The sequence below is a fragment of the Musca autumnalis genome, unplaced genomic scaffold (assembly GCF_047663935.1).
Source record: "Musca autumnalis isolate F117 unplaced genomic scaffold, ASM4766393v1 scaffold_1, whole genome shotgun sequence".
Taxonomy (NCBI): Eukaryota; Metazoa; Arthropoda; class Insecta; order Diptera; family Muscidae; genus Musca; species Musca autumnalis.
In genome coordinates, this window is record NW_027411644.1 from 58,501,540 (window position 1) to 58,525,570 (window position 24,031).

General features: G+C 37.6%; 1 protein-coding gene across 22 annotated transcripts in view; it reads right to left on the minus strand.

Annotated features, from left to right (window-relative positions):
• Window positions 1-11,305: 11,305 nt before the first annotated feature.
• The window catches only part of Sap47 (Synapse-associated protein 47kD), a 252,255-nt gene continuing 239,529 nt past the window's right edge, over window positions 11,306-24,031 (minus strand). For 16 of the 22 annotated variants that reach the window (XM_073975523.1, XM_073975514.1, XM_073975493.1 and 13 more), the window contains 2 exons: window positions 14,484-14,703; window positions 11,306-14,132 (listed from right to left, as the gene is read on the minus strand). In XM_073975523.1, coding sequence (XP_073831624.1) covers window positions 14,063-14,132; window positions 14,484-14,703 — 290 coding nt within the window. In that variant the 3' untranslated portion in view covers window positions 11,306-14,062. Of the gene's footprint in view, window positions 14,133-14,345; window positions 14,704-23,448; window positions 23,676-24,031 lie in introns of those variants that run through there. The other 6 variants (XM_073975528.1, XM_073975518.1, XM_073975635.1 and 3 more) reach the window with 2 other exon arrangements.

Sequence of the window (24,031 nt, forward strand, 5' to 3'; positions counted from 1 at the left end):
TTTCGAGTGTACCGCGTCAAGAACCACGCAAATTAGACTGTTCCGAGAATCCTTTGGCAGAGGGCGACAAAGTCAACTCGAAAGTGAAGAGTTTTCAATTTTTGCCTTCAACCAAAAAAATCGACTTTACAATTTTTCGTTTGACAAATCAGTTAAAAAGTTACTCAGAGTCGAATAAAATCGATCCCAAAGATTTTAAGTTTTTTTTTTTTTAATATTAGGTGTGTCTTTTTACGCGATAATTTGTAATATTTACTACGAAATGTTACTAAATGCTGTCTTTTTACACAAAAGTTCAGTAAAAGAGAGAGAAATGAGAGAACAATTTTGACAGTTGTTTGCTGAGAACTTGCTAAAGGTTGCCAGAAGAATTTTTCCCAGCAACATTTAGCAAGTTCAATCAGCTGTTTTTCAATCATCTGTTGATGGTCAGTTGGTCAATAGGTCTGTACCATAACCCAAAAATCTTTACAAATTTACAAAGTAAAAAAAAGCTCCACATCTCCATATGTTTCGAGTGCACCGCATCAAAAATCACGCAAAGGAGACTGTTCCGAGAATCCTTTGGCAGTGGGCGACAAAGTCAGCTCGAAACTGAAGAGTGTGTGCCCAGCCGCAGAATCGACTGCAGTGTCTGGGGATTCTGAGAAGAACATTTAGCAAGTTCAATCAGCTGTTTTTCAATCATCTGTTGATGGTCAGTTGGTCAATAGGTCTGTACGATAACCCAAAAATGTTTACAAATTTACAAAGAAGAAAAAAAGCTCCACATCTCCAAATGTTTCGAGTGCACCGCGTCAAGAATCATGCAAAGGAGACTGTTCCGAGAATCCTATGGCAGGGGGCGACAGAGTCAGCTCGAACGTGAAGAGGGTATGCCCAGCCGCAGAATCGACTGCAGTGTCTGGGGATTCTGCGAAGAACATTTAGCAAGTTCAATCAGCTGTTTTTCAATCATCTGTTGATGGTCAGTTGGTCAATAGGTCTGTAGAATAACCCAAAAATGTTTACAAATTTACAAAGAAGAAAAAAAGCTCCACATCTCCAAATGTTTCGAGTGCACCGCGTCAAGAATCACGCAAAGGAGACTGTTCCGAGAATCCTTTGGCAGAGGGCGACAAAGTCAGCTCGAAAGTGAAGACGGTATGCCTAGCCGTAGAATCGACTGCAGTGTCTGAGGATTCTGCGAAGAACATTTAGCAAGTTCAATCAGCTGTTTTTCAATCATTTGTTGATGATCAGTTGGTCAATAGGTCTGTACGATAACCCAAAAATCTTTACAAATATACAAAGTAAAAAAAAGCTCCACATCCCCATATGTTTCGAGTGCACCGCATCAAGACTCACGCAAAGGAGACTGTTCCAAGAATCCTTTGGCAGAGGGCGACAATGTCAGCCCGAAATTGAAGAGGGTGTGTCCAGTCGCAGAATCGACTGCAGTGTCTGGGGATTCTGCGAAGAAATCCCGGATCCGGCAGAAGAGGAAGAGGGCTGCGGAGACCGGTAGAAAGCCGCCATCTTACGCCAAGGTAGCCAAGCAACGCTACAGGGACGAACTCTGCTATACAGTGATCGATACCAATAGGGGTTTCGGAAAGCTACCCAAAGACCATCTTCCAGCAATTGAGAAAATGGTCAACAATTAAAAATATTTAATCACATAATGAATGGAGGTGATCCAATTCCAGTTATCAGCAGCGGGGTCAAAGGGGACGTGATGGTGTTCCAATTTGCCAGCATGCAAACGTTGACGCCCTCAATGATATTATCAGGGAAAGCGGCAAACTCAAGTTGGTGAGGAAATACCAAATTCCTCAACTAACTAAGACCTCGGTATTTGTCAGAGGTTGGGGCAGCAAGTTTGAGACGGAATGCATGCTCGAAGTCTTTAGTCATAATATGGGTACCAGGACATGTGGGGAATAGACGTAATGAGATAGCAAATTCTTTGGCAAAAAATGGAAGGGAATTAGCAACTGTAAACTTAGAGAACGCAAAACCACTAAATGCGTCTCGTCTAGAGTTAAAAACTTTGGCAAAAAATGCCCACTTATCCCTATTGAATAGAGAGGAAATAGAGAAAACCACAAAAAACCTATGGGGAGACCAAAATAAGGAAAAAACTAAAAACCAACTACTGCTAGGTAAGGCAGAGTTTAGTAGGTTTACAGGTGTCCTTACAGGTCATCTGGGTTTATATGCTCACCTGCACAAAATTAATTGTGCAGATAGCGGCATATGCAGGGCATGTGGAGAAGATGACGAAACAGTGGAACATTTTCTCTGCCAATGCCCCGCTTTCGCAAACATCAAATCCCAGTTTTTAGGGAACGACACAATACCAGATTTTAATCAGGTAATGGTAAATGACCTGAAACAATTAAGGGATTTTGTTAAGGACACAGAATTCCTTAAATTAAAAAACGGCAGAGTCCTTTTCTTCAAATAAATCTAGTCTAGAGCGGACAATGTATGTCCACCAGGGCATGTGGCGATTACTCGAACCTCTTTTCAACCTAACCTATATTCTTATTAGGGATCGAACCACTGAACTTCATTACATATACGATAGCGATAAGTAAACAAAAGTCCACTGTTACATATGTTCCCACGACGTCAACGAAGGGACAAGGGAGACTTCTTTCACAACAATTAGTGCAAGCCAATTCATATTGGCTCAATGGCTTTTTATTGCCGACTCCGCACGCCGTGTCTTACGACACCACTTGCGGAGATTGAACCGCAGACCGTCGTGCTTACCACTGCATAACGGTGTCTTCCATAGTTTAGCAAGTTCGATCAGCTGTTTTTCAATCATCTATTGATGGTCAGTTGGTCAATAGGTCTGTACGACAACCCAAAATTTGTACTGAATGCTGTTCGATAACAAAAATTGTCCAGTGAAAGAGAGATAGAGAGTTGAGAGAGATTCTATGACAGTTCTGTGACTGAGAACCGTAAAATTTTTAAGTTTGGTCAGTTGACTTTTAATCAGCTGTTCAATGTAAACAACTTGAAATGCTAACATTTTGATCAAGAAAATTTCAAAATTTCACATTTTTTTACGGCGGTTGTGAATATTTTTTTTACCATGGTAGCGGCCAAGGCTTTGTGATGCGTCAAACACAGCCTCTCCAAAGCAAATGTCAACCCCAGGCTTCACGCGGCGGCTCCCGTTGCCACAGATGGGGAAATGGCGACCGAACATAGGCGGAATAACCTTCAAACAACCGGTGCTCAGCAGGAAATGATCGACACCACAAAATTAAGGAGACCACACCTCTCAAATCAAATTAATTCTATACAAGGTAGCAGCCCTACCACCAAACTAGGCAGCACTAGGCCAATCACCCATTGCAGCTGAATTCTACAGATTACAAGCAATCAAACGAAAACCAGAAAAACGAAACAACCCGATACCCTGATGACGACACTCGCATGCCCACGGATAAGATTTGCTACATGGAACGTTAACTCGTTATATCAAATCGGAAAACTAGCCCAGCTATCAGCAGAATGCACCCGACTCAACATCGCAATAACTCCGAATCAACGCAGACATGACCAAATCTATGGTCATATAAGGGAATGCCAATCAAACCGCATTCCATCTCAACAACCTCCCAATCCAAAATATCAGCGAGTTTAGCTACATTGGAAGCATCATAACTAGCGACGGAGGCGCAATAAACGACGTATCATCTCGCGTAGCTAAGGCGAGAGTAGCTTATTTCAACCTAAAGAGTATATGGAAATCCAGTGCTATATCACCAAAAACAAAGATACACATATACAATGCCTGCATCAAATCCGTATTACTTTACGGGTCAGAAACGTGGACTGTAAACGAAGAAATAAAACGCAAACTACAAACCTTCACAAATAGATGCCTGCGAAACATCCTCAGAATATTGTGGCCTAGAACCATATCGAATAAAAACCTATTAGAAATAGCGGAACAAGAAGATATCAATCTGCAGATCAAAAGAAGAAAATACTGCTGTCTGGGACATACTCTGGGAATACCATACAACGAAATATCACACGCAACTCTCGAATGGAATCCCCAAGGATACAGAGGCCGCGGAAGGCCGAGGAAAACGTGGAGACGTACAATTTTTACAGAAACCGGAAAAACTTTTAATGAATTAAGATATATCGCATCAGATAGACAGAGATGGAGATTCTATGTAAATAGCTTATGTTCCATGTTCCATGCTAAATAAATAAAATGGTAGCGGCAATATATCCCGCAATGCCTGCTCCGAGCTTCTTGTTGGTCAGTGCCTGGATATAGAAGAACTCCGGGCCATGGATCCGTTCCGTTTGCAAAATCCACATCCGCCACGTATAAACATCAGGCTGCTCTGGCCTTAGCCTCCTCCAGGACTACAAGAAGTGGAGGAGGATGACTTGGTTTCCTTATACACCAGTCTGTCCACTACAGACCTATGTATCTCGATTGAGCTTGACTTTAGTGACCATGTATGGAATGTATGGGTGCAGCAGTAAAGTGTGGGACAGCCGAGGCAGAGTTGTTTAATGTGTACATACAACCGATAAATAGCTGTGTCCTGCGTTATATGGCCGACATTAGTTCGCCTTTCGCAATAACCGTCTGGTGCTAGGGGATTACAACTCTCATAATGCGCTTTGGCGTTCCGTTCAAGGCAATGATCAGATGAGTAAAACGCTGACCGTGCAAAGAGATAGGTGGTAAATAAGCTGTCATTTCGCATGTCTCAGACCAGAGAGCTGTCCAGTGCCTCGTATTCTCGGGTAGATAGACAATTTCACGGGACATCATAATAGTTGCAGTCGCTCCCTAACTAAATTTCTCAGCGGAGGTGAAAGAATTGTGCGCCATTAGCTTCGTTTTATGAACCCTGAAGACCCAGTAGTTAGGGAATTTTTCCTTGAAGTCAAAAGCATAAGCGGAAGAAGCAGCTAAAGCACCTGGACCATGGAAAAAAGAAGGATGATAGAAGGACTGATACTTTCAACGGCGTGATAGTTAGAGATGCGATGTGATGCGCGTGTTATCTTTGGTGGCAGTTTATAGAGCATCCCGAAAGTGACAGAATTTTTACACCGTGTAAGAGTCCTCTCAGCTTGAAAACGATGTTGTGGATATTATCCGAACGACGAAATTATCCAAAGCGTTGGGCACACAAGCAATCTCTATGACAAGTTTCTTCAATTTATCGTTTGCCACCCACACTCTACTAGAAGCTCGGAAAGTTTGCAGGACAGGTTCGGCTGCTGAAGCCAGTCCCTACTACCCAGAATGAAAAGCTGTTTCCCACTTGCACAACATCAGCATGGCTTCCGAAAAATGCATAGTATCACAACATTCTTACACGACCTATCCTATCCCTATCCACACATAACAGTCGAGGACAGTGATCAAACACCCATGGTGGCTCCTGACCTATCGAAAGCCTTCAGTACAGTCAACCATGCCTTTCGAGGACATAGAGAAGACTCCGGCCGTGTTTGAAACGTCAGACATAAGAAGTCAAAGAACCGTAGAGTGAAACATGAAGTTTTCCCAAGGCGGAAAGATACCTTCGGAACTGTTTAAACTCTACCTTTCTGAAATTTCACAGCCATACATATGTACATATATTGTAAAGTTTGCGGGCGATCTTTGTGCCTACTGCCACACTGTTCACATCTTTAATGGTTGAAATTAGGCTCTCCCTTAAAATATTGGTGGAATGTGTCCTGAAGAAGGAAGCGGATCCGCCGGTGATCACCACTTAGACGGCTGAAATGTGACTTCTCCTGAACATATAGATCGATGATAGCCACATTTCTATCAGATACTACCCACTATATTGATTGTATTTGATGTTTAAGGATTACCCACAAGTTTATACTATTTGCGATAAGATCAGGAGTAGGAACAAGATCCTCAAGTCGCTGGCCTGCAGTGCTGACTTCGGGTTCTAACAAAGAAACCTTGTTCACCTCTTATAAATACAACAGGCCGCTCTGTGATAATCTATGTGGCACCAGTGGGGTAGGCAAATGTTAGCGCTACGCAGAGAAACAGAAAAGGTCTAAAGAAGCACCCTTTTTAACAGAAAGGGTCTAAAGAAGCACCCTTTTTAAAAGAAAGGGTCTAAAGAAGCACCCTTTCTAACAGAAAGGGTCTAAAGAAGCACCCTTTCTAACAGAAAGGGTCTAAAGAAGCACCCTTTCTAACAGAAAGGGTCTAAAGAAGCACCCTTTCTAACAGAAAGGGTCTAAAGAAGCACCCTTTCTAACAGAAAGGGTCAAAAGAAGCACACTTTCTAACAGAAAGGGTCTAAAGAAGCACCCTTTCTAACAGAAAGGGTCTAAAGAAGCACCCTTTCTAACAGAAAGGGTCTAAAGAATCACCCTTTCTAACAGAAAGGGTCTAAAGAATCACCCTTTCTAACAGAAAGGGTCTAAAGAAGCATCCTTTCTAACAGAAAGGGTCTAAAGAAGCACCCTTTCTAACAGAAAGGGTCTAAAGAAGCACCCCTTCTAACAGAAAGGGTCTAAAGAAGCACCCTTTCTAACAGAAAGGGTCTAAAGAAGCACCCTTTCTAACAGAAAGGGTCTAAAGAAGCACCCTTTCTAACAGAAAGGGTCTAAAGAAGCACCCTTTCTAACAGAAAGGGTCTAAAGAAGCACCCCTTCTAACAGAAAGGGTCTAAAGAAGCACCCTTTCTAACAGAAAGGGTCTAAAGAAGCACCCTTTCTAACAGAAAGGGTCTAAAGAAGCACCCTTTCTAACAGAAAGGGTCTAAAGAAGCATCCTTTCTAACAGAAAGGTTCTAAAGAAGCACCCTTTCTAACAGAAAGGGTCTAAAGAAGCACCCTTTCTAACAGAAAGGGTATAAAGAAGCACCCTACCTAACAGAAAGGGTCTAAAGAAGCACCCTATCTAACAGAAAGGGTCTAAAGAAGCACCCTTTCTAACAGAAAGGGTCTAAAGAAGCACCCTTTCTAACAGAAAGGGTCTAAAGAAGCACCCTTTCTAGAATGCCGTCTTGATGACTGTAACAGGGTGCATCATCATGAAACCTATCGGCTTCCTTATAACACCTTTACCGATTCATCAGCACAACAAGATGTTGTCGATGAAGTATGTACCTGTTTCGGTGTTATCGCAGCGTATACTCCTGCAACAAATTGTATAAAGGCACCTCAGGAGAGATTTTCATGGGTATAGAGAGAGATTCAAAGGAACAAAAGGGAACTTCAAGATCAACAAACCTATCAGGTATGTTTGGATAGCATTCACACTGATGCAGTTGCGCAGGCAGGGCAAAGATACTGTGCGAATGCTGTACTCGGAGTCTATCCATCGCAGCAGCTAAGTAAACATGTGTGGTTTCTGCCCTATTAAGATCCGAATGATGTAGCCACCTAAATTCGGCGCAAGCCACAACTATTTGAGATAAGGTCAAAAGTAGAAACAAGGTCCTCAACTCCCTAGGGCTGTAGAAGAATATTTAAATTTGCCAGAATGCCGTCCTGAGCACCCCAACTCGGCGTCTCTTCAGGACACCAGTTCAGTATTTTAAAGAGGATACAAAGATTTTAACGGTGCATCAGCACAACAAGATGTTGTTGGTACAGCACCAGCTTGGGTGGTATCGTCAAGAACATCCATACCACAATATTGTGGGCAGGTTTCCCTTACCCAGGCACGTCCGAAAGGGATCTTCATCATTTAGATAGAGAAAGGTATAAAGCTCTGAAGACTGCAACTGACGAGGATTTTACAACAAGGTGTTGTCCAGTACGTGTTTGGCTGTTATCTCAATCTTTTCGAAAGGCTTCCCACCCAGACACCTAAGGAGAGGCCTTCATGATCTGGAGATAGAGATCCAAAGGTACAAAAGAGAACCTCTAGATTAACGAGTCTATCAGAAAGGCTTGGATAGCATTCACACTGATACAGTTTAAAGATACCGTAGAGTTAGAGTAGCATACAACCCCTCTCCATCGCAACATAAGAACGCGACCAGCTAAGGCAAACATGAGTGTTTTTATCACAATTAAGATCGTATTGGGCCGGAATTGACATCACGACACCCAACACATGCCCTGCATGTGAACTGGGACAGTACGATACACTGCGTCTTTTGAACTACCCACCTAAACTCACTCTCACCTATCTTCCGATTCGTTGTAGATGAAGCCAGTCGAGGTTGCAGAATTTTTGAATTTTGACACAGAATAACCTGAACCAGTTAACCGATCAAAAACAACTGCCTGACATGAAGTATTTATCAACTAAATTTGGATGGAGGAACTCATTACAACGGATTGGAACTCTGATATGTGCCATCTAAAGAGCTATAAGTCTCAAAAACACTGTAGTGATTATCGCAGTCAATGTGAACTACTGTCAAACAAAATCGCACTCTACTGGTTATTTCTTAACAGAGTGCGAGCTATAGAAGCAAAGTTTCAAATCGCTTCTGTTAAAAAATAAATACATTTCTTTCATAAGGAATATAGACCTTTTAAAATAAAGTTCCAGGGGCCGTATTCGTAATATTAATAATTATCAACCCTTGCACACTTGAACAAGAGATGCAGGCTTTGAAAGGCCTTAAGATGTTGAGATATATCCCGTTCATATCTTTTTAAGATCAATTAGTTTATTGCAGAAATTAAACAATTTTGACGGGGTTTCAGGTGCCGTATAATTAATGTTAATTATTAACCCCTTGCACACTTGAACAGGAATTGCTGGGTTCGAAAACCCTTAAAGTGTTGTGTTATGCCCCATATATAGTTTACCCATATCTATTCGCTTCTTCGAGATAATAGGTCTTTTTATATGACGTTTCAGGTGCCGTATAATTAATATTAATTATTAACCATTGCACACTTGAACTGGAGTTGTAGGGTTTGAAAGCCCTTAAGGTTTTGTGAGATGTCCTACTTATAGTTCTTCCACATCAATTCGTTTAATCAAGAAAAATAGGCATTTTATATAAGGTGTCAGGTGTCGTATATGTAATATTTATTATCAATCACTGCACACTTGATCCAAGAGGTGGAGGTTTTAAAAGCCCTATGGATGTTGTGATTTGTCCCATTTGTAGTTTAACCAGATCAATTCGTTTCTTTGAGAAATTCGACATTTAAATATGCAGTACCTTGCTGTCTTGGACCAAATTTCAGGGTTTGAAAGATCTGAAGGTTTTGTGATATACTCCTATTATAGATTTTCCACGAATTGATCGTTTCATGGAGAAAATACATCTGAAAGCCCTATACGAATTTTTAACAGATATATTTTTATAATTTCTAAACATCAGTTGTTTTACAGAAAAAAATAAACTTTTAATTCAAAATCCTAGCCTATCTTTGTGGGTCCAGGAATACATGAAAATGTTTAAAAGAAAAATATGTATACTCACAATTAACTGATTTTGAGCAGAAGGGCAATGTGTTTAGGCAAAAAACTCTGTTTTGTAATTTTTATTGTTTTTTTATAGTTTTTATTTTTGTTTTTCATTATCATAAACATAATCATTAATAATAATATTAATTTGTTATAATTACGTTTCTTTTTTCTTTTGTTTTGTATGTATATATAGATTTAGCATAATTTCTTGTTTATTTGTTTGTCTTTACTAACAATTTGTTTTTTTTTTCGTTTGTTTTCTGTTAATTTTTCTACAAATTTTTCTTTGTCGGATCCAATGTTTTTTTATTTTTATTTTTTATATATATTACTAGGATGGTTATACATTTAAACAGAAACACAAAAGTACTTTTACTATATTGCAGGAGTTGTATTTATTGTTTTAGGAGAAAATAATAATTTTAATAAAAATAAAAAACAATAAATAATATTTTATTTTGTTTGTTGTAGAACGAACACAATTTTTTATAATTTTTATTTTTGTTTTTTAATATTTTCTTGTAATTAAATAACAGGGAGAAATACAAATAGAAAACGTAAACTGTGTGGCAACGTTTAACTAAATAATTTTTTATTTATTTTATTTTTTTTTTAATTTTTATTTATTTTATTATTTCTTGTTATAATTTTTGTGTTTTTTTTACTATATAATAAGTTTAGTTTAATATAATGATTTATAATTAATTATAAATTTAAAGTGTTTTATACATTATGTTTTGTTGTTGTGATTTTTTTCTTTCTTGCGTTATTTTTGTTTTTTAATAAAATTTTTTTATATTTAAAATGTAAACAATATATGGTTGTTGTTGTGGTTGCTGTTTATTTATTTATATTAATTATCAATTAAGTAATTTGTTATATAATTTCCTTTCTTTGTTGTTGTTGTTAATTTTTTTCATCTGTTTATACACCATAAATTCAAATGCAATTTTGTTTTCTATTTTTTTTTTGTTTTGTTTTTATAATTAATAATTTGTTGTATTTCTTTATTTTTATGCATATAGAAATAAATAATAAAACATCAATTTGTTGTTTTTGTTTGTTTTTTTTTGTATATATATCCAATAACTGTTATGTAGGGAGGGAGAAGAAAAAACGTGAGCGAGAGACCAAAAACAAACATAGAGAATTTTTTGTTATTGTTGTTAATTGTTTTCAATGATCAGATCGGTTGTTTGTTGTTGTATGCTAATGAGAGCGAGTTGTTCTTATATTTAACAATTTGTTGTTGTTGTTCTTTTTATTGCAAGTATTCCCTATTAAATTGTTTTGCATTACACAGTGTTACAGAAGATTAGATAATGGAGGATTTACTGGGAATATTTTAGATTGTGCCTTAAAAAAGTTAGGTTATACAAGAAAAAAAGTCCTTTAGGTGTAGTGACATTCCTCTTTTCAGCTTTTCTACATCAATTCATTTATACTGGAAAATATTAATTTTAATACGTTTCTGGTATAGTATAATTAATATTAATTATCTACCCTTGCACACTTGAACAAGACTTGCAGGGTTTGAAAGCCCTGATGGTGTTGTGATATAACCCGTTTATAGTTTTTCGAGATCAATTCGTTTCTTCAAGAAATACGAATTTTAATGTGAAGTTCCAGGTGACGTATAATTAATATTAAATAACAAACTTTGCACACTTGGACCAAAGTAGCATGGTTTGAAAGCCCTTTAGGTGCTGTGATATGTCCCATTTATAGTTTTCACAGATCAATTCGTTTTTACGAGAAAATACGAATTTTAATACGAAGTTCCAGGCGGCGTATAAGTAATATTAATTATAAACCCTTGCACACTTGGGCCAGAGTTGCTGCATTTGAAAGCCCTTTAGGTGTAGTGATATGCCCCATTTAAATTTTTAGCAAATCAATTCGTTTTTTTTTTTGAGAAAATGCGATTTTTAATATGAAGTTCTAGGTGTCGCATAAGTAATATTAAGTATCAACCCTTGACCACTTGAAGAAGAGTTGCAAGGTTTGAAAGTCCTTTGGATGTAGTGACATGCACCATATTCAGTTTTTTCAGGTCAATTAGTTTCTTCTAGAAAAAAATACTAACTCCATATTAAGTTCCAGGGGTCGTATAAATAATATTAATTAGAGATCCTTGCACACTTGGACCAGAGTTGCAGGGTAGGAAAGCTCATAAGATGTTGTTACATGGTACATTTATGGTTCTCCCAAATCAATTAGCTTCTTCAAGAAAATGGGCATTTTATTTTGGAGTTCTGGGTGTCGTATAATTAATATTAATTATGAACCCTTGCACACTTGCGTCAGAGTATCAGAGTTTGAAAGCCCTTTAGCTGTTGTGACATGGTCCATGTATGGTTTTCCCAGATCAATTCGTTTCTTCGAGAAATTCGACATTTTAATTTGAAGTTCCTGGTGTCGTATAAGTAATTTTGATTACCAACCCTTGCACACTTGCACTAGAGTAGTTGGGTTTGAAAGCCCTTTAGGTCTTGTGGCAAACTCCATTTATAGTTTTTCCAGATCAATTTGTTTCTACGAGAAAACAATCATTTTTATATGGAGTTCCAGGTGCCGTATAAGTAATATTAATTAACAACCCATGCACACTTCAACAAGAGCAACGGGGTTTGAAAGCTATAGAGTTTCCGTGATATGCCCTATTTATACTTTTTCTATAGAAATTCGTTTCAACGAGAAAATATGGCATTTTTATATGAAGTTGTAGGTGTCGTATAAGTAATATTAATTATCAACCCTTGCACACTTGGATCATAGTATCAGATTTTGAAAGCCCTTAGGGTGTAGTGACAAACCATGTATATAGTTTCTCGAGATCAATTCGTTTTTTGGAGAAAATAGCCTTTAATGTGAAATTCCAGGTGCCGTATAATTAATAGTAATTATAAACCCTTGCACACTTGGACCAGAGTATCAGGATTTGAAAGTCCTTTAACTACTGTGATATTCTCTGTTTATAGTTTTTCCAGATCAATTAGTTTCTTCGATAAAATACGAATTTTAATATGAAGTTCCAGAAGTCGCGTAATTAATATTAATTATCAACCCTTGCACACTCGGACCAGAGTTGCTGGGTTTGAAAGCCTTTTCGATATTGTGATAAACCCAATTTATAGTTTTACCAGATCAATTCGTTTCTTCGATAAAATACGAACTTTAATATGAAGTTCCAGGTGTCGTATAATTAATATTAATTATCGACCCTTGCACACTTGGGCCAGAGTTGTAGGGATTGAGTGCCCTATGGTGTTATGACATGACCCATTTATGATTTTCCCAGATCAATTCATTTCTTCGAGAGAATGGGTATTTTAATCTGAATTTCCAGGCGAGGTATAAGTATAATTTAATATAAACCCTTGCACACTTGAACAAGAGTTGCAGGGTTTGAAATCCCTTTAGATATAGTGATATGACCCATTTATGGGTTTCTCAGATCAATTCGTTTCTTGGAGAAATTCGACATTTAAATATGAAGTTTCAGGTGGCGTTTAAATAATATTAATTATAAACCATTGCACACCTGGGCCAGAGTTACAGGGTTGGAAAGTCCTTTAGGGGTTGTAATAAATCCCATTTATAATTTTCTCAGATCAATTAATTTCCGAGAGAAAACACGAATTTTAATATACATTTCCTGGTGTCGTATAATTAATATTAATTATCAACCCTTGCACACTTGGACCAGAGTTGCAGAGTTTGAAAGCCCTTTAGCTGTGGTAACATTCCCCATTTATAGTTTTTCCAGATCAATTAGTTTCTTCGAGAAATTCGACATATTAATATGAAGTTCCAGGTGCCGTATAATTAATAGTAATTATCTACCCGTGCACACTTGAACAAGAGTGGCAGGGATTGAAAGCCCTTTAGGTGTATTAACATTCCTCACTTACAGTTTTTCTTTATCAATTCGTTTCTCTGGGAAAATAGGCATTTTAGTATGAATTAATTATTACTAACACATGGAAGCGTCCCCGTGTACGTATTAGTAATATTAATTATTGACCCCTGCGCACATGGAGCGGAGTTGGGGCATTTTATAGTCCTAATTGAGGTGTAATAAAACCCATTTATAGTTTTCTTAGACCAATTCGTTTTTAAGACAAATTTAACTTTATTTAATTTCGAATATAACCCAACTTTTTCGAATACTCTCAGTAATGCCAACATTTTGGGCTGGTTAAGTTGTTCATTGGCCGTAACCCTGTGTAATGCAGCTGGTTATGCATTTGAAGGTCAAAAAGAGAGCGGGAGAAGTTACTTGATCTCTTCTCTCTCGCTCTCCCTTTCTCTTCTATGATTGATTGATTGGCAAGGGAAGTTTTTTGTGTAAGGAACAAAAGGATTTTGAGGGTTTTCTTAGTTTCTTTATATTACTTAGTAGCTATACAAAATAATTTGTAATAGTTGTTGTTGTTGCTGTTACTATTGGTAGTATTTGTTGTTGTTGTTGTTGACATTTCAGGCTTATATGGTAAGTTTTTAAATAAATTGTGTGGTTGTTGGTTCTTTAAGAAAAGAATAATAAACAATATAAATAAATAAAAGTAATAAACAATTTTTATAATTAGGAAACATAGAAATTGTCGTTGTTGTTGTGGTAGTAGTAGCAGAAGTATTTTCTTTCCATGGTAAACACTAGAAGAGCGAAAAAAATGACTGATCTCGTTGATAGCCCAACATGACACGTTTTAAATCTTTTAAAGTTCTAAACAAAATTTTTGTTGTTGTTGTTGTTTCCAAAAAACAAATTTCCACAATTATACAGATGCAGAAGGAAGAAGAATATACATACATACATTTTCGTATATATACATATAGGTATATAACATAGATTTGTTTTTATGCACATATATAATTCAGTATTAAAAAGTCCAAAAATCACATGTAAACAAAGTAAAGTCAGATAAACACAGTTGTTTGGGGGTGTTGTTGTGTTATGATAGTTGGTATGTTAAAGTTTGAATGGGGGAAGGGAAAGACGGAAGATAATAAAACACATATAAAAAATTGTTTGTCTTAGAACTTAGAAAAAACTACGATATAAGCTCTTAATTACTTTAAATCATCGGTATCTTCAATTAAATCGGCATATTCCTCCTCCCAATCGTTGTTTGCATTACGCGTACGTGATATTGTCGGTAAATCGTCGTCGTAGTCGCCCTCATCTTCCACGGCGCCACCACCACTGCCTGCACCACCGGCAACTTTTTTAGAACCATTATCAACAACTTCGAAATCTTTAAGTTCCGCTTCTAAATCCTTTTCCCATTGTTCCTCTGGGTATTTTTTTTTCCAAAGAAAATAAGGAAATTAAGAAAAAAGAGAGAGTCGCATAAAATTAGTAAATGTTTTTAGGATTGTTGTATGCAAATAAATTCTAGAATAAATATATATTTTAAATATTATTATTAAAAAAATACAATTATATATGGGTTAGTAAAAGCATAAACATTTATTATATGTTAATTGTTTTTTTGATTTGGTTAAATGTTGGTATTGAATAAATATAAATAATAACAGAAAAAAATATGACAATAAATGTGATAAATTATGGTAGAAAAAGTCCATGGATTTTAATCAATCTATTAATTAATAATTCATTGTCCACATTTGAACTATTTAATTTATTAAGTATTTGTAAAGTATGTTAAAAATTAAAAATTGCGAATTAAAGTTGTTGTTGTTGTTTTTATTGCAATTATTTCCTATTAAATTGTTTAGCATTACACAGTGTTACAGAAGATTTGATAATGGAGAAATTAATGGGAATATTTTAGATTTTGCATTAAAAAAGTTAGGTTATACAAGAAAAAAAATCATTTAGGTATAGTGACATTCCCCTTTTCAGTTTTTCTACATCCATTCATTTCCACGGGAAAATATTAATTTTAATACGTTTCAGGTATCGTATAATTAATATTAATTATCAACCCTTGCACACTTGAACAAGACTTGCAGAGTTTGAAGGTGTTGTGATATAACCCAGGTGACGTATACTTAACATTAACTATCAACCTTTGCACACTTGGACTAAAGTAGCATAGTTTGAAAGCCCTTTAGGTGCTGTGATATGCCCCATTTATTGTTTTCACAGATCAATTCGTTTCTACGAGAAAATACGAATTTCAATACGAAGTTTCAGGTGACGTATAAGTAATATTAATTATAAACCATTGCTCACTTGGGCTAGAGTTGCTGTATTTGAAACCCCTTTAGGTGCAGTGACATGGTCCATTTATGGTTTTCCCAGATCATTTCGTTTCTTCGAGAAATTCAACATTTTAATATGAAGTTCCTGGTGTCGTAAAGTAATTTTGGTTATCAACCTTTGCACACTTGAACTGGAGTTGTTGGGTTTGAAAGCCCTTTAAGTCTTGTGGCAAACCCCATTTATAGTTTTTCCAGATCAATTCGTTTCTACGAGAAAACAAACATTTTTATATGAAGTTCCAGGTGTCGTATAAGTAATATTAATTATCAACCCTTGCACACTTGAACCGGAGTAGCAGGCTTTGAAAGCCTTTTAGGTGCTGTGATATACCGCGTTTATAGTTTTCTCAGATCAATTAGTTTTTTCGAGAAAATAGACATTTTCGTATGAAGTTCCTGGTGTCGTATAATTAATATTAATTATAAACAATTGCACACTTGGATCAGAGTAGCAAATTTTGAAAGCCCTTAAGGTGTAGTGACAACACGGGTAGTAGACATATTTTCATGTTCATATCTCCAAAAATCAACGAGATACAGCTGATTTATATTTAGAAAACAAAAAAATTTTTTTTTTTTTGAATTTATGAAGCACTAAACACTTCTTATCATGCATGATCTTGCTGTTTGCAAAATACGCTCCAAGTGGTTATTTAATTTTTTGTGTAAAAATCATTTTAAGTCGGGAAGTCAAATTTCAATCGCCAACTTAAAACGCGTTTTTCTCGAAACCGGATTTTTTAGTTCGGCTTGTGGGACACCATGGAAGCGGTAATATTTCCTTGAATACCTGCTGCGAGCTCGTTTGGTCCGTATCTGGGTAGAGAAGAACCTCGGGCAATGAATCTGTTCTGTTTGTCACACCCGGAACTACCACATGTCTCAACATCGGTGAGATGTAATGGATGTAGGGAATGGGGTACTTCAGAGGCTGGTCTTTTTTCACTATTGAAGCAACAATATATCACCGAAAGCCAGCTCCGACCTCTTTTGGTCCGTTCCGAAATAGAGAAAAATCATGGGTCATGGATTTGTTCCGTATGCCAGATCCGCATCCATCGCATGTCACCATCAGTGAGATGTAATGGATGTAGGGAATGGGTGCATTTCAGAGGCTGCCCTGGTCTTAGACGTCTCCAGCACTACTGCAAAAAGAGTTTTGTTGATGCTTGTCAAAATATCTACTAGCGTGTCTCCAACTTCGTTGTTCAGCGCCCAGAAATGCATTATTCCTGCGATGGTTACGTTTTGCGGATGGAACGTGGAAGAAGCGGAGGTATATCTCGGTACAAAATCTGAACTACTTCCTCTCCGAAAAATCGTTAAGAAATCGGAACGAAATCTGAACGACTTTGCTTCCGAAATTGTTCAGACGTGTCGGACATCAGACATTTGGTTTACTGGGAGTAATCGCCTAGAGCAAAGTGTGGAGCTATTAATTTGCTCGGATTGCAATGACCAGCAAATTGATAGCTCCACATTTAGTAGGTGGGGGGAAGACGATCCTAAGGGGATAACACAACATTGCAACAGCTCATCAGACATCACCATTGAGGCATCCGCTGTGATAAATGATGTGTCCTGGCAACCCATCATTTCAATTGGCGCTGACCCCCTTTCTATCGTCGTCTTCATAACGTCTGAAAGCCCCACTTTTTCTGAAACATGTAACAGCTGATTGCCAAGGGTTCAGAGAATTTACCAATCACCGCTTCAAGAGCTGTCCATTTCCTCAGATCGCCAAGTAGCTGAGATAATTTTCCGCGACACAGCTGCATTCGCTCTCTATACATATACCGGCTGGTGCATCAAATTCGATCAAATTTCCCAGCAACGGCGCCGCGACTAGCAAATGAGTGTTGTTGTTATACATTGTTTTTACTTTGAAAGTTCATTCTTCTGCTTAATCTGGCTCTGGGTCTACCTCCCGGGGCTGGATTCTTGTTCTATGAAAATTTGAAATGAAAAATATTTACTTTGTAATATTTTTTATTTGACAGTTTTCTCCTTTATAAAAATTTTCATTTCACATTTTCATAAAAACAGAATTGAGCCCCAGTTCTAGGAATGTGCCTGCTTCGATGGGATGTAACACAGGTCTACTGGTGTTAGTTGAGTAGGTTTGGTAGGACAGTTGCCGCATGCTGGGCAGATGTATGGCACGGTGCGATCGATCCTTGCTCAGTAAGAATTTAGGCGGCTGTAATATCCTGAGCGTAGTTCAGCCAAAACTACTTTGGTTTGTTGTGGCAGCTGACGCTCCTCAGCTGCGATAGATGGGGGATGTAATCCGAGGACTTCATTCATACTGTATTTGCTTATGGCCTTAGCAACTGCGTCCGTTGGTATGCTATTTAAACCTGCTTGATATGCCTGTTGATCTAGGGGTTCTCTCTTGTAAGGCTGGACCTCTGCCTCTTGATCGTGGATATTCTCCTTGATTTGCCTGAATGTGTCGGGCCTACCCACCAGATGGTGATTGGGATGGCCCTCACGGTAACATCCGGGAAGAACTGCAACGACAGCATCTCATTGTGTTGCTTTACTGGAAGAATCTTTGCCTCCTCATGTATATGGTCCGCTGAAGACTTGAGGAGGCACCCTGTTGCTGTTCTCAAGGCGGCATTCCGACAAGCTTGAATCTTTTTCCAATGCGTATCACATAAATTCAGGGTCCAAAGCTTACCACAGACCGACCTATCGCGTTATATGTGGTCACCAAGGTTTCTTTATCTGCACCCCAAGTGTTGCCGGCTAGGGACTTGAGGACCTTGTTCCTACATTTCAGTTTGTCGCAATCCATGCTGATGATCGGCAACTAGATAGCTATTTCTGACACTAGGGAGGACTAAAGCCTCAAGGGTCTCTGCTAAAGGCGACAAAAGCGAAATCGGTCTGTACGATTCAATTTTGCTGGCATCCTTGCCTGGCTTCAGTAGCGGGACCACTGTGCCCATTTTCCAGACTTCGGTAACAATTAGAGTGGCTAGCGACAGGTTGAGAACTTTAGTGAGATACTCCACTCCCGGCTCATCCACATTATGGTCGCCATGACATTTAACTTGCAACGTTGTGATGGTTACAACGTTTTGTGAAAGCACGCTACCAGAAGACATAGAAGAGAACTTGTTTTTCCTTATACACCAGAGTCCAGTATCTAGGTTGAGTTTGACTCTAGTGAGCTAAATTCATATTAGCTTAATGATATTGGATCTTCTACTTATCGCCGAGTCCGAACGGCGTGTCTTACCGCACGAATTGTAGAGAAGTTTTACATGGCTGAAACACTCAGGAAATGTCGCCACATTACTGAGGGGTATTTTGCCAGTATTGAAAATATGATGTTGTCTGGCTTGGGAATAGAACCCGGGCATTCAGCGCGCAAAGCGGGGTTATATACCATTGTAAAGCGATGGAACCTTTAACACGCGCATACCGCCGATGACTAATTGTGCCTTGCGTTATATGCCTGACATTATTTTACTTTTGGATGATAATAACCATTTGGTACTAGGGGGACTTAAGTGCTCTTCATGAACTTTGGCCATTCTGAGCAATGGCAAGAGGGGTATAGCAAAGTCCGAGCAATTTGATGGCACCACATTTTGCACGGTGAACAAAGACGCCGAGTATAAGAAGATACTGCTATAGCTCGCCAGACATCACCATGTGGCACCCTGTTTGATAAATGACGATCACGACCATTGTCTCCCTTAACAGACCACCCGACTTCACCCGGAAAAATTGGCAACACTACCTGAAGGTTTAAGTAAATTGTAAGCAGCGGTTCAATGGCGTGACAGGTCCGAAGAGGCGCGCGTGTTTATAGAGCACCCCGAGGTGGCTTCTAATGACACCAGTGGACCATTTTCATGTGGTAGCGAAGATTTTCCCAGTCTACAAGGACGAAAAAGACGACACCGTCTACAAAAAAAAAAAAAAAAAAAAAACGAGCTCGTCTATAAAAAAGACGACATCGTCCTATAAAAAGACGACCTCATCCTATAAAAAGACGAACTCGTCCTATAAAAAGACGACCTCGTCTCTAAAAACGACATCGTCTATAAAGACGATCTCTCTCGTGTATAAATACGACCTTTCTCGTCTATAAAGACGATCTCGTCTATAAAGACGATCTCTCTAGTGTATAAATACGATCTTTCTCGTCTATAAAGACGACCTCGTCTATATAAAGACGACCTCGTCTATATAAAGACGACCTCGTCTATATAAAGACGACCTCGTCTATATAAAGACGACCTCGTCTATATAAAGACGACCTCGTCTATATAAAGACGACCTCGTCTATATAAAGACGACCTCGTCTATATAAAGACGACCTCGTCTATATAAAGACGACCTCGTCTATATAAAGACGACCTCGTCTATATAAAGACGACCTCGTCTATATAAAGACGACCTCGTCTATATAAAGACGACCTCGTCTATATAAAGACGACCTCGTCTATATAAAGACGACCTCGTCTATATAAAGACGACCTCGTCTATATAAAGACGACCTCGTCTATATAAAGACGACCTCGTCTATAAAGACGACTTCGTCTATAAAGACAACTTCGTCTATAAAGACGACTTCGTCTATAAAGACGACTTCGTCTATAAAGACGACTTCGTCTATAAAGACGACTTCGTCTATAAAGACGACTTCGTCTATAAAGACGACTCGTCTATAAAGACGACTCGTCTATAAAGACGACTTCGTCTGTAAAGACGACTTCGTCTATAAAGACGACTTCGTCTATAAAGACGACTTCGTCTATAAAGACGACTTCGTCTATAAAGACGACTTCGTGTATAAAGACGACTTCGTCTATAAAGACGACTTCGTCTATAAAGACGACTTCGTCTATAAAGACGACTTAGTCTATAAAGACGACTTAGTCTATAAAGACGACTTAGTCTATAAAGACGACCTCGTCTGTAAAGACGACTTCGTGTATAAAGACGACTTCGTCTATAAAGACGACTTCGTCTATAAAGATGACCTCGTCTATAAAGATGACCTCGTCTATAAAGACGACTTCGTCTATAAAGACGACTTCGTCTATAAAGACGACTTAGTCTATAAAGACGACCTCGTCTGTAAAGATGACCTCGTCTATAAAGACGACTTCGTCTATAAAGACGACTTCGTCTATAAAGACGACTTCGTCTATAAAGACGACTTCGTCTATAAAGACGACTTCGTCTATAAAGACGACTTCGTCTATGAAGACGACTTCGTCTATAAAGACGACTTCGTCTATAAAGACGACTTCGTCTATAAAGACGACTTCGTCTATAAAGACGACTTCGTCTATAAAGACGACTTCGTCTATAAAAACGACTTCCTCTATAAAGACGACTTCTTCTATAAAGACGACTTCGTCTATAAAGACGACTTCGTCTATAAAGACGACTTCGTCTATAAAGACGACTTCGTCTATAAAGACGACTTCGTCTATAAAGACGACTTCGTCTATAAAGACGACTTCGTCTATAAAGACGACTTCGTCTATAAAGACGACTTCGTCTATAAAGACGACTTCGTCTATAAAGACGACTTCGTCTATAAAGACGACTTTGTCTATAAAGACGACTTCGTCTATAAAGACGACTTCGTCTATAAAGACGACTTCGTCTATAAAGACGACTTCGTCTATAAAGACGACTTCTTCTATAAAGACGACTTCGTCTATAAAGACGACTTCGTCTATAAAGACGACTTCGTCTATAAAGACGACTTCGTCTATAAAGACGACTTCGTCTATAAAGACGACTTCGTCTATAAAAACGACTTCCTCTATAAAGACGACTTCTTCTATAAAGACGACTTCGTCTATAAAGACGACCTCGTCTATAAAGACGACCTCGTCTATAAAGACGACCGCGTCTATAAAGACGACCGCGTCTATAAAGACGACCGCGTCTATAAAGACGATCGCGTCTATAAAGACGATCTCGTCTATAAACACGACCTCATCTGTAAACACGACCTCGTCTATAAAGACGCCGCGTCTATAAAGACGACCTCGTCTATAAAGACGACCTCGTCTATAAAGACGACCTCGTCTATAAAGACGACCTCGTCTATAAAGACGACCTCGTCTATAAAGACGACCTCGTCTATAAAGACGACCTCGTCTATAAAGACGACCTCGTCTATAAAGACGACCTCGTCTATAAAGACGACCTCGTCTATAAAGACGACCTCGTCTATAAAGACGACCTCGTCTATAAAGACGACCTCGTCTATAAAGACGACCGCGTCTATAAAGACGACCGCGTCTATAAAGACGATCGCGTCTATAAAGACGATCTCGTCTATAAACACGACCTCATCTGTAAACACGACCTCGTCTATAAAGACGCCGCGTCTATAAAGACGACCTCGTCTATAAAGACGACCTCGTCTATAAAGACGACCTCGTCTATAAAGACGACCTCGTCTATAAAGACGACCTCGTCTATAAAGACGACCTCGTCTATAAAGACGACCTCGTCTATAAAGACGACCTCGTCTATAAAGACGACCTCGTCTATAAAGACGACCTCGTCTATAAAGACGACCTCGTCTATAAAGACGACCTCGTCTATAAAGACGACCTCGTCTATAAAGACGACCTCGTCTATAAAGACGACCTCGTCTATAAAGACGACCTCGTCTATAAAGACGACCTCGTCTATAAAGACGACCGCGACTATAAAGAGGACCGCGTCTATAAAGACGACCTCGTCTATAAAGACGACCTCGTCTATAAAGGCGACCTCGTCTCTAAAGACCACCTCGCCTATAAAGACGACCTCGTCTATTAAAAAACGTCGTCTGTAGAGACCACCTCGTCTATAAAAACGTCCTACCGATCGTCTATAAACACGTTCTTTTGGTCGTTTATAAAGACGATCTTCAGCTCTTCTATAAGGAGTTTAATCAAGGTTTAATATGTGATCAATTGAGATTCAATAAAGTTAAAGTATTTAGTTGATATTAATTGAAAATCAATTGATCTGAAATACAATTTTGGGAAACTTTTGGCAAATTTTAACGTATTTTGGCTGAAGTGTGTAAAAGATAAATTTTTATTTTTTTTGAACTGTCATATCATATAATTTTTTACGAAGTTTTCAGGACAGCAACAGGACAACTTTTGTCCAACATTCTTATTTTCAAATAAATAATCTTGAGTAAGGTGCATTTTTTAGAGTATTTGTACTACTTGTCCGATTCTCTAAGCAAGACTTCGATTATCAGATCTACCTTTATTATGATTGAATTAATGACCGGAAATAATTTTGAAATTTGTTAGCTTTGTTAAATATTTTTCTAATTTTGTTTGTTCCAAATACTTGTTTCAATATATTATTGAAAATACTTTAATATTTCAAATGGTTTTTATGTTTTAAATATTTTTGTAATTTTAATAAATCTTACCATAATCTATCACATTTTTTGTATTGTTACGTAAACAAACTATAATTTTAAAATGTGTTTTGGTGAAGTACATAAATAAACATTAGATTACATTGCACATACATACACATATACATTCACATATAGGTTAATTTTTTTTGCAATTTCACATTACAAATTATGTTATAGACTTTTTCTCTTCATTTTGTTAAGTATGTATGTGTTGCAATGCACATATGTATTTGTGTGTGTTTGTTTGTTTGTTAAACTCTCAAAAGTTTACCCAAAATAGTGTGTAAATTACAAGATCGATTAAGTGCTTTTGGGCCAGACACCATTAGTTTGTTCGGATTAGTTAGTGACAATCCCACAATAATTGAATCAACTTCATAAAAATTACCTTTAAATAAATAAATGTGAGTGTGCGAGCGAGCGAGCGAGCGCACCCGCACACAAAGTAACATAAATATAAATAAGAATTTTTTAAAAATTATTTTTTGTTGTATTTTTTTGTTTGTGTTTTTGGTAGGCTATTGCAGGATTAGTTGTCGTCTCTTGGAAATGAATTTAAACAAAAACTGTGACACACAATACTTTTGGGCAAACGTATGGTAACTGAAATATAATCTTTGGTAATTTGGCGCAGGGTATGTATTTTTTATTTGGGATGGAGGAGAAACACAAAATTAAACAGAAAAAAGGGGGGAGGAAAATGAAAACAAAAAAATATTAAATTAAAATTATTGATATTAAAACAAAAAAATTTAATTATTTATATTTTGTTTATATGTATATTTAAAAAAAAGTATATATTTTTCATATTATATAAGCATTCCCTTAATTTAGTTTTTTTTTACAATATTATTTTCTATACACTATGGCATTTGGCAAGCATTAACTATTAAATCAATAAAAAATTTAACAAAAAATTATTATCACATTAATTATGTCATGATTTTTTTCTTGTATATGTCATTGTATTG